The sequence below is a fragment of the Sander lucioperca genome, chromosome 6 (assembly GCF_008315115.2).
Source record: "Sander lucioperca isolate FBNREF2018 chromosome 6, SLUC_FBN_1.2, whole genome shotgun sequence".
Lineage (NCBI taxonomy): Eukaryota > Metazoa > Chordata > Actinopteri > Perciformes > Percidae > Sander > Sander lucioperca.
The window spans coordinates 35,240,179-35,252,280 of NC_050178.1; the positions used below are offsets into that span (position 1 = coordinate 35,240,179).

At 38.0% G+C, this 12,102-nt stretch overlaps 1 protein-coding gene across 2 annotated transcripts; it reads left to right on the forward strand.

Moving 5' to 3' along the window:
* Positions 1-4,087, forward strand: LOC116034545 (transmembrane protein 233-like). 2 transcript variants are annotated; one of them, XM_031277261.2, is made up of 4 exons: positions 1-150; positions 262-452; positions 2,113-2,247; positions 2,929-4,087. In XM_031277261.2, the coding sequence occupies exons 2-4, from the start codon at positions 267-269 to the stop codon at positions 2,938-2,940; spliced, it is 333 nt and encodes a 110-aa protein (XP_031133121.1). In that variant the 5' UTR covers positions 1-150; positions 262-266; the 3' UTR covers positions 2,941-4,087. The 2 variants fall into 2 exon arrangements, with proteins under 2 accessions (XP_031133121.1, XP_031133115.1); XM_031277255.2 differs by having other exon boundaries at positions 21-173.
* Positions 4,088-12,102: the final 8,015 nt, after the last annotated feature.

A 12,102-nucleotide genomic window follows, 5' to 3' on the forward strand; every position in this document is an offset into this window, starting at 1 on the left:
TTCCACCTCTCTCCTGCTCCCACTCTCCCCACAAACGTCACTATTTTCAGCTTTGACAGAGGACTACAACCATCAGCAACAACATATCAGTCTTTTTTATCAACTTCTGGTTTCAAACATTTTCTAGTTAAAATTTGGATTTCAACTCAAGTTGGATTTTTTTGTCCTTTCAGGTTCTGGTTATTTGCAGCTTGTTTGTAACTTTTCACTGTTTCTAATTTTTGTGTTTTTCCCCCCCTGACTGTGTTTCATTTCTGCCAGGTACAATGGCTCTCGGAGTGCTTAATTCGCAAGTTAAAAATTCCCTTAGTGGGAGTGTATTTTTTGACCGTGGTTCTATAGAGGAACAGGCACCTCCACCTCCACTCCGCAGCTACCTTTGTTTGACTATTTTTACCTGCTTTTGTCCTGCATACCCCATCAACATTGTTGCCCTGGTCTTCTCTATCATGGTAAGCATGGCATTTCCTGAATCATCTTACAGCATGATTTGCAAACTGATGATATTCAGTTCGTGGCCAAGCTACAAACCAGACTGTTAACAATGTGTTGTGTTTCCAGACTTGTAATCTGCCAGCAGGCCTGCTTAGTGTTGTTTTACCAATATTATTAAAACAAATATACAATTTAACCATTAAAGGTCCCATGGCATGAAAATTTCACTTTATGAGGTTTTTTAACATTAATGTGAGTTCCCTCAGCCTTAATAGTCCCCCAGTGGCTAGAAATGTAAACCGAGCCCTGGGTATCCTGCTCTGCCTTTGAGAAAATTAAAGCTCAGATGGGCCGATCTGGAATCTCCTCCTTATGAGGTCATAAAGGGAAAGGTTACCTCCCCTTTCTCTGCTTTGCCCGCCCAGAGAATTTGGCCCACCCATGAGAAAGAGAGAGACATCATGGCTTGCAAACAAGCAAAGTGGCAGTTGGTCAAGGCCACACCCCCACCCTCCACCTTGCCCCCCCCTCTCCTCCTCAATAGCATTTAAAGCTACAGACACAGAAATGGCACATCCTAAGTAAAGCTCATTGTGGGACTGGCTCTAGTGGCTGTAATTCTGCACCAAGGCTGAATTTCGGGAAAGAGACTTCAGATACAGTGTGGGAGACCCGGGTTCGATTCCCATTGCGATACATCAACCAATGTGTCCCTGAGCAAGACACTTAACCCCTCGTTGCTCCAGAGGCGTGCGACCTCTGACATATATAGAAATTGTAAGTCGCTTTGGATAAAAGCATCAGCTAAATTACATGTAATGTAATGTAATACAGTATTAGGGGACCACAAAGGCCTATATAAAAGCATCCAAAAAGCAGTATGTCATAGGACCTTTAAAGCATGGGACCAGGTCCCAACACGTTAGAAAGCTTTAGATGACACGTTAAAGTTTCTAAAATGTGTTTACGTTAAACAAATATTTTGCAAATCTTATGTTAAACATTTCTACATTACAGTAAAATGTCTAAAAACGACTAGGCCTGTTAATATATTTTGTTGAGTTGCGTAGCCTACTTATACATTATCCCAAATGTTTAACAATGTTTAAACAGAACAGAGAAATCTGTAATTTTATCCAAAGTAACAGTCCATTACATTTGGTTTCCTGGCAATGGTGTCATATAACGTTTAAGCCGCCTACACATTATACGTGATTTGCTCTCTGCGCACCACTTGGTAGGGCGCAGAGCAAAGCGCAGCGCAGGTAAACGTCATCAACGGTGGCAAGGAAGCTATTTCCCGTTGCTAGGTAATGACATGCTGTTATCTCATTGTTTGCGCTTTCGAAAGGTCAGCGGCTACTAGGTCAAAGTTGAAATAATTTGAACTTTGAGCGCAGCGCAAATCAAAGCTTATAGGAAATCAACGGAACGGCTGGCGCAAAGGTCTGGCAATGCAAGACTATGTAACCTTTAACCCTCCTAGTTGCTCTAACTTCCGGGGAAACACAGGAAACACCAGATGATACGTCAGAGAGTAATTGTAAATCATACGATGTCACAGAATTATAATCAGTAACTGTAATACAGCTTTTTGTCCGCCACACAGCATAATTGTTTCATTATTTTTTATTGACAAAGTTTTATGTGCAACAGTGATTTTTTTTTAATTCTCAGTCTAGGAACAGCTATGCTTATGGAGACTATGATGGGTCGAGGCGGCTGGGCAGGAACGCTCTCTATGTAGCTGTTGCCTCCATCATCATCGGCCTCCTCATCATCGCTATCTCCTGCATCGTTCATTTCACCACTGTAAGACACACTCCTAGGGTTGGCCAGTATGACAGTATATGTCATGACCATTACCATATGGTTATTATAGCCACAAAACTACTTTTACTAAGATAGAATATTATATCCACCTACACACACCTAATTCATTGTGATATTTTTGAATTTCACAATGTCATTGTTAAGTCCTCTTGTTTGCTTAATTATACAGTAGAAAAGTATTTTAAGTATCTATTTCCATAACCTCCCTTTGTGGTACAAAGCTATGGAGACCCAAAATGTTCAATATTAAATAAATAAAATAATTTCTTAAATAATTTCAGAAATGATTGCATCTGTATGATATATTTTAAACAATGTATTCATGTGACAATTTATTTCATAATAACTCGTTTGTTTATTTAATATTGAACACTTTGGGGTTTCAGGCATTGCATTTTGTGTCAAATCTGCAATCGTGACATATGATGTAAAATGCAGCACGGAGGTGAAAGAGAAAAGTCTCATCGTATATGAAATCTGTATGATATAGTGCATTATTATGTGAGAAAAAAATATCATTATTATGTATCAATAAAAGTAAATAGTACGTTTTATAATATGTCTCTGGCAGATTTGTCTACTGTGGGTAACTACCACTACATGCAATTTAAAAGATGTTATGTAATGTGAGTGTTCAATGTACTTCTGTTTGTGTTCCAGATGGATTTTTAGGGTTGTGGAATGGGAGAGAGTGGGAGAAGAGAAATAAGACAGTTGAACAGGAAACTGTGGATGATGCCAATGAAAGGACTATGACTCGCCTCATGTTTACTTCAATCTGTACGTCACTTTCTCTCATGTTTACCATTCTTCATATGAACAATCAAGGATGATACAATGTGGTGAATGTGTTCATTTCAGTGATTAACGTCAATGATGCTTTGAATTTTTAAAAAAGGGCAACTTACTACAAATGTGTAGTGAATCCATGGTCCACAGCAAGGTTTTGTTAGGCTGTGACCCCCGAAGACCCTGTTGTTTTTTGCTCAAAACATTGCTAGAGTTAGATGATGACAGTAAACGGTCTATAACTTTATCAAAATACCCACTTAATCCAAGACAAAACCAAATGATGTTAATAAATGATATTCCAATATAAAAAGGAACAATAATAGCCACTTTCATTTCTGCCAATACTCCCACATATACAGAGGTTTAGTCCTCAATGCAGCAGGCCAGGGTTCGACTCCGACCTGCGGCCCTTCGCTGCATGTCATTCCCCCCTCTCTCTCCCCTTTGATGTCCTTAGCTGTCCTGTCAAATAAAGGCCTAAAAATGCCCAAAACAGAATCTTATTAGAAATATGTAGGACTGCCATTGATATTATTGATTATTGATATTTTGTCTTCATTGTTATTATAATGTGTATGTCATAACTTTGGTATGTACAGTACGACTTGGGAATTTTACTCAGAGAATTTACAATGTTTTAATCCTCTTTAACAATAACAGCAAACTCCTTATTAATTAGCTCTGAACACATTTCTAGATCAATTCCTGCTGTACATCAAGATTGTGTCTAACTGTATAAACAAACCTTCCTTTGTTTCATTTTTTTCTATGTTTTACTGTGAAAGGGCAACCCAGCCGATTTTATTATCAGTTGACATGTTGCAAAGAGCACTACTCCGCATGTATAATGGGTTTTAAAGTAAGACTATGTAACCTTTAAAGAGGAAATAACCCATTTTTTGGGGGCAGCAAGGGTCTAATAGAGTACTTAATTGCATTATGGGAATATATATTTCTTAGTGGGTTTTGAGCTTGACCGATTCTTGGGAATCAAAGTCACAGTATCTTATCCTTTATGGCTTCAGTTTTTTAAATCCTTTTCAAATCAGTCACTAACTAAATTGTTGAAGTGCCCCTTTAACAACGCACTTAAAACCAACTTCCCCTTTCTTGGCAACTGCAGTGAAAATGTCACACGTTTGATTATTTTCATCTTGCTAACGACAGAATTAAGCTATTCCTGCTGTCATGTTACCTGACTAGTGCCACGCTGTTTCCTGTGTGGACTGCCATGCCATGGCTCCAGACTGTGCCACATTTGGCGTCAAAGCTATCATATTAAAGTAAACACAAACCAAAAGATCATATTACATGTCTTGAGATTCTCTACACCTGTTGCCTATTAGACCCTCATACCCCACCTCTCTTTTAAACCTTTAAATTATGAAAGTTAAAAAAAAAATATTTACAAAAACAGACTCGGGCCTATTTAAAATATGTCTTTTTCACCCAAGTTAACTTAAAAGCCTCCTTTGAACCTTGAAGTACAACCTGTCTTGCGGGGACATTTTCTTGTAGTTTGATATGTCATAGTATATCTCCAACTAAATATAGAAGATTCCCCCTCCGTGTTGCAGGCTGCCCAGCATGTCACGCGGTCAGGCTGAACTGACCCTGTTGCAAGGTAACTGAAACATGTGTAAAGTGTCATAAAAGGTGGGAAATAAAGTGAAAATTCAGATGGGTTCAAGCAGGAGGGTCCTGATCCTGTGTTACTATATCAATCTCACCTCAAACCTCTTCTCAGTTTTTTTTATTGTTGCTAGTCAACAACACTTTTGGGCTGTTTTCATACATTTATTTTCACAGCTCTCCATGGAGTTTTAATGACCTTTATGGACATACAAATTAACACCTAAATGCAAAATTTAAAAAAAACCTGTAAATAAAATAAATAAATAAATTGTACTGTTTGGGTTTTCACTTTTTGATTTGCAGTATGCACCTTTTCCGTCAAACCAATCTTCTGTATGCAGGTGTAATTCGAAGCAGTGCCTCTGATGTAATAGGCCTGCTGCCAAGTTTCAGCAGTTATTCTAATGCACTTGGACAAATAAGGTTTGGCAGTAATCTTGTACTATTATCGCTCATTACTTGAAAGAGAATTGTAGCGTGTTTGTAGTGCCACCTCTTTGATGTCACACCAAAGCAAAACTCGAGAGAACAAGATGAAAAATGAAATGAGTGCAGGGATTAGGCGACTTGAAAGCATGCTTAGAAAGATTACAGATCAAGGTAGACTTTGTGACAGGAAACTGATTACCTTACAATGTAATGAAACTCCTTTGTATTGAAAATTCACACAAACAAAATGTATTAATATAGTTTTCATTTAATTTTTTCATTAAAATGATCTGATTTCTAGCTTTGTGAGACAGCTGTTTTTTTCTTCCCTACCAGAATAATGAATCATATTATTTTCCAGCTCGCATTCAACAGCATCAACTCACCTGAAGCTGTGCTGTTTTGCTGCTAGCTGCAATAGCCAATACATTTGGAGAGCACTCCATGACTAACATGAAGTGCTCATAAATAGGCCACTCAAAGCAGCTGTTTCCATTAGCACAAGATAGAGCCTCCATGCTCGTACATATCCCATGACACATTCCTCCCAAAGAGCAGCAGTTTGATCCAGTTCGAATACATGAAAGAGGATAACTGTGGGAATGATGCAGAGCACATAGGGAAACATAAACATTCATTTAGGTACCTGATAGCCATAAAACTAAAAGTCTATTTTAAATACAGAATTTTGTCTCAGTTTTATGAAAGCTGAATTAATTGACTTTTTTGTCATAGAATATCATAGTATATCCCCAACTAAATAAAGAAAATGTAGCTGTGTAAATCTTCTAATAGAGTACTTAAATGCAATATGGAAAAAATGCTTGGAGAATCATTGAAGATCAAAACCACCCAGGCAACAGCCTTTTCTCACTGTAAAAGCCAAATGTATTAAAGGCGAATGTGCAGCTATAACAACACAACAGCACAGCCTCATATCAACGGGTCCTCGGTGGAGAGGGTGGACAGCTTCAAGTACCTTGGTGTCCACATTACCGAGGGTCTGACCTCGGCGCTGCATACTGACTCAGTGGTGAGAGATGCAAGGCAGAGACTGTTTCACCTCAGACGCCTGAGGAAATTCCGGGAACCCACTCAAATACTGAGCAATTTCTACTCCTGCATCATGAGGGAGTCCTGATAGGGAACATCACTGCCTGGTACGGAAACAGTACCGAACAGGACCGCAAGGCCCTGCAGAGATTGGTTCATTGGGTTGAACACACAATAGGTGGTGCCCTACTCTGTTTAAAGAATATCTACCCTCAGGCCACTAGGATCCTACACAAGCACACTGCTTCTGCTTTATGATGAATCATGGACAAGTTAAAGGAGCTGATGGGATTACATCTCACTGGAATTGTACCTCATATGATTACATGTGACAAAGACAATAGTTTGAATTGATTGATTGAATGATTGATTGGTCTCTTGGGGGCAATGGGATAAGCTGTAGACACAACACTGACACAATATCACCTACTGGAATTGCTGTGGTCATGTGTTAGCAAACAGTTGCCCATTTACACATCCATACAGAGCAACATAAGCATTATTTCAGAGTCGTGTTTGTGACAACCCGACAAATGCTAAGTCCAATATTTACTCTCCTTTCCTTTTTTCCTTTTTTGGTGTCCACCAAAAAATGATCTTAGGGTTCATCACTGCAAGTGACAAAATTAGGCACTTAGTTATGCCATCCATCGTCAATATAAAAACATTGATTATAGCAGCTTTAAATGAGATTTTTTAAGATTTTTATAAAGTGTTGTGTTCACGACAACATGGCCTACAGTTATATTGTGACATTTATGATTACATATGGGAACATATCAGTACTGATATTGCTTGTTGTTGATGTAGTGGGTCAGTGAATGTCTTTGATAGTGATTTGACAAGCTGTCATCATGTACAGTATTTGTAGCTGTCTGCTGTTGAGATGCATTTTACTCCATTCATAAATGAGTTAACACAGTATTTTGACACCCATGTCTACACGGATGTTGCTTATGTCGACACATATCTTTGTCCACTTGAAGTTATGCCGTATACGCTTATAGCAGTGTAGCTAGATGCTTGTCAAGAGAGATCTGATTATTGTGTTAAGCTATGTAGTGTGTTAGTGTGCTTTCAAAAACTGACAATGGGACACTGTCCAGAGGCAGTGAAGCACAGACAGCCCGAGAAGTCAATTGTGTACAAATTAATTGAGTTCTTAAAGTCAAAACCTTGATTTCAACATTTTTATTTTCACTGTTTCCAATGTAGTGCAGAATTAGATATAAAGGGTGTGGTTTGTATGCTTGTTCAGGATGTCCTCAGCGCACCTGTATGACAATACTGACTGATCCTTTACTTGTAAGAGGCCTGAAATCAGGAAAAATAAAAGATGTTATAGTGATTATAGAATGTACTGCTGTTTACAATTATAGTAAGGACCACATCACTAACACACTACCTAAACATACACTGAGCAGCCTAAATTGCATTATTGTTTTTAATTATAGTATTATTGTTTATGTCCAAGTTTTTCTATCAATGATTACTAGAGAAATAATTAATTATGAAAAAGCTTTAATTCATTTAGAAATAAGTTATATATTCAGTGTATTTTGCATTTAAATAGTAAATTAGATTAGGTATTTTTATTTTTTAGCTGTAGCTAGTTTAACCCCTTTCCTTTATCTTGTTTTTACTTTAATAGATTATAACTGTTCACCCTATTGTGGCTATTTAGAAATCATTGTATCACAGAGGGTGACCTTTAAGACTTGTCCTTTTCTGACCTGCTGAAATTTGTTCTCTGTATGACACAAACCTTTGAAAAACAGACTCATGACTGTGGCACACACAGTAGAAAACTATGGATGATTGTATGATGATGATTGACTGTAGTGCATATTGTCATAACAAAAATAATGACTGCTACCATGAACTATATAGGAATGTATATAGTTCTAAGTTAGTTATAGAGTTTACTGTATATCATGTGCTGTTTATTTTGATGTGAGTAAAGTTTAGGTTACTGTGTGCTGGACACATGTTACTGTGAGGTTAGTCTTGCATTGCCAAACCCTCCTCCACAACGCTGTAAAGGATTTCACTCATTTAGGCCGGATGTCCCTCACCTTCCACTTTCTTTGTGTTGGCATTCTAAACTTCGAGCTAGAACCGACAATCAAATTACTTTCATCTTTTTTTTAAGTCAAATTTTCATCACACGCTCGACAGACATTTGAAATCCAGAGCTCGCCTCCCTACGTACACATGCTCCACCAAAACAAGTTCCTTCCCAAAAAACATTACATGTCCTGCAGTTCGGAAACATTATTAACTTTACATGCGTGGGTGTGTTTCAGCTGGAGGTGGTGTGTGGTGTGCTAGGGGAGATTACAAACACTGCAGTGTGAAGACAAGCATGCTCATCTGTGGGAAGCAAAGGAGAAAATGGAAAAAAAATGTTTTTTGTGACTTTTGTTGATAATGGACTCTACATAATAATGAACAGAATTGACCGTATATTAGGTTACACCTCGCTACCACCCTTGATAATATGAATTCTAGGGAGGGAGGTCACTGACATGATAGCAAAATTTGCTGCGGCCATTTCAGCAATGACATCTTTAATCTTTATTTAATCTGTCATGTTGTGAAGTTATGACTTTTTTTCGTTTTAAGGAACCGTTAGAAGGCTACCGATAAAAAAACAGTGATTCCTGCTGGGACCTGGAATATATTTCTTTGTATGCCGTGTAAACCTCTGCCTATATTGCTTTCTGCATCTGTCAAAATCTGGCATCAAAATAAGTGTAAAGCAAAATATGTACGGTTCTATGTTCCGTGATTTTAATAATCATTCCACAGGTGCATGGAATTTAAATTTACAGCAACCAGATGACAGATGAAAGTGTGGTCTTATTTTCTGCTGATACAGGTGTGTACAGTGTTTTTCTTTACGTCCCAGGTCTTCTTCCATATTTGCTTCTGAAAAGACCTGCTTATAAGAATATGTGTGTCTGCCGTCATGTTTTGGGAGCTAACAGAGAGTTACAGTATGTCCTGCCTACGCACAGCCAAGGTGCCAATCTGTTTTCCATTGGTTTTCTCTCTCAAGCGCTGACTTTGATCCCAAATCCTGGCATTTTGAGTTATGTGTGTGTGTTTGTGTGTGTGAGAAAAACAAAGAGAGAGAGCCACGGCAACATTTTTACAGCCTTATCTGTCACATTCAGTCTAAATTCTGCTATTTAGCCTTTGTGTGTTTTTTGGTATTACATCATGTTATGTTATTATTCACAGTTGATCAATAGTTTGCAATATTGTTGAGGAATTTGACATTGCTAACAGTACTTGTATCTTTGCTGAACAGCCACAGTCCCTGAGGGAAGCTACAGATTCTTGATTTTTTTCCTGTGAAGCCTGTTAGTCTGCACAAAGATGTCTTCCACAGTCAATTCAAACCGGTCTACACTCGCCAGCAATAATATTTCTGGCCTGTAGAGGGGCCTCAAGCTAAATGTTCCATGTTTTCCTGAGTACTGATCCTGCCTTCCACTAAGTTATACAGTAAACAGACGGGTCAGTCATGGTTTTCAATGTAATTAAGAAAGTAGAAGAGAAGTTAGAACAAATAAAAACCCACAAACACACAATATAAATATACTGTACTTATAATAGCAATAGTGTTTTTTGTTGGCACAAGGTGGTGATTACTGTATGCATTTTTATCTGAGCTCATTTCAAATTTAAAAACAGCAACTAAATGCATTAATTACTGTTTTTTTGCCCCCCAAAATTTAGTAAATACCCCGCAAATACTTTTTAAATTTCTTCTTTACAAGTCACATGGTACAGCACTTTTCAGCTCCCTGACTTTGTAATTGAGACATTTGCCAGAATAATTGTTGTGTTTGACAGTGTCAGCCTCGACAGTGAGCGACTGTATATATTGAAAACATAACTAAACATGTTAATAGCTTATTGGAATAAACAGCCTGAATGAACCTTATTCAATTTGAAAAAAAGGATCCATATCAGTTTCATATCATTGTAATAACATTTCATCCACAGTAAAAATTGGGTTCTTGATTATTTTACCTGCACCTGAAACAGTACTAATCCTATTATTTTCTTAGAGATGACTGCATTTTGGTTTAAATTTTGATTAAACCTACCACTAAAACTACTTTATTTAGCATTCTCCTTCTTGCATACCAGCCACATGTATGTTCATGGCCTTACACAGAGCACATACTGTTGTGACAACCCCCCCACCCCCTTAATAACTTGGAAGTCGGAGCAACTTCAGCAAAATAACATCCCATGAGAGAGATCATTGTGACTGACACAGAAGGATCATAAATCTAATGCAGAAACCTCAGATGAAAATCAATTCAGAGTATTCATTTGCAACAGAACATGATGTCTCCTATATCCACTATGTCTTAGTGAAGCAATGTTGTGTGTGTGTGTGTGTGTGTGTGTGTGTGTGAGTGTGTATAATGTACATTCCACAAATGCTGCAATCAGGGCCGGCCCTAGAATTTTGGGGGCCGGATTTTGTTGTAAATTGTTGCCTCTTCACGTGACACTGAACCAACTTGTGTATTGTAAATATTAGTTTAAGCACACATAATGTACTCATAAGAGGAGACAATCCCAGCCCACTTTTTGTTCAGTATTTTGAATACAGCCCCTTTAAAGAGACTACAGTTAATACAGTATTTGTCTATTACCTCCTAACCCATATGAATGGTCCATCTCAGGGACTTTTTTTTCTCGCCTATCCAGGAGTGTATGTTTGGAGGGGCCAGACCTTACTCCACAGTGCTGTGAAGATCGGTCTGGCAATGCAAATTTTTACAGTGACCTTTCATCCGTATAACATATGGCTGTTGCAATATGAAAGGAACTATACCACTTTCCTGAACCGACTTCCAAATGTAATTTATTTTACTTAAATCACAGGTTGCAGTGCTGGTAAACTGTTGGAAGCATAGCTTGTGAAGATACTTATGCCAGTTTGTGTAGAATTCCGTTCTTGTCTTATTCATTAATTTTGTTTAACTTATGATAATACGTAATAACTAATACAATGGCAATATGTTATATTCTTTTTTACCACAGAATCCTGGGAGTGCTTGTTTTGTAAGGGACAGATTAAATTACCTACTTAGCCTACCTTAGTTGTCCATTTTGCTGTCTCAGAGCTTACTGTTTTGTCAGTATCTGCTGGCAAAAATGGCACGAAATGTTATAAGTTTCTATCAGTGTTTGCGAAATTACATTTTTTATTACGTTACTGTCTCATGTTCATTAAAAATTTGAAATCTTTTCTAGGGGTCCCTAAGCACTTGCTTATAGCGCTTAATGGGTAAGACCCTCTGGCTGCAACACTAATTGTTTCTCTCTCTGCTTTGTCAGCTGTTTTTCAGCCTTGAAGACATCTCTGTGCTGAAAGCATTGTAAGCAGTCCATATGATAGTGTTACTTACTGGAAACCCTGCCACAGTGATCATTGTGCAGCTTACTTAGATTGGCCTTATATTGGAGTATCGATCAGATGAGCTAAAGGGTAGGCTTATGTAATGACTTTAAAAATGCAATGTGGTATATTTCCAATTTGTGAGCCAGCATTAGGGCCAATTCATTCAAATCTAAAACCTAACGTAACATGATAACATGACTCCCATTGGTTTCAGGACTATCTATTTATGGGGCACTATCAAACCCCCCAAAAGTGCATCACTAGCAGGGCTGAAGGAGGAGGAAGCATCATGATGGAAGAAAAAAAATGAAACAAACATGAGACTTGGACAGACAAGGGAAAGTTCCTAGTTTGGAAACTGTATAAACTTGCTTTGTAATGAGAGTAAGAAAAACAAAGTCCTTGATTGAGTCTTAATTTAGGTTCCTCTCATAATAGCTGAGCGTGCCTCTGTCTGTTCCCATTCCTGTGTTGAACAGCTGAAACAATTT

Coding starts and splice junctions, on each gene's coding strand:
- LOC116034545 (XM_031277261.2), top strand. CDS start 267: ATGGCTCTCGGAGTGCTTAATTCGCAAGTTAAAAATTCCCTTAGTGGG. Junction 453..2,112: donor CCCTGGTCTTCTCTATCATG/GTAAGCATGGCA, acceptor TTTAATTCTCAG/TCTAGGAACAGCTATGCTTA.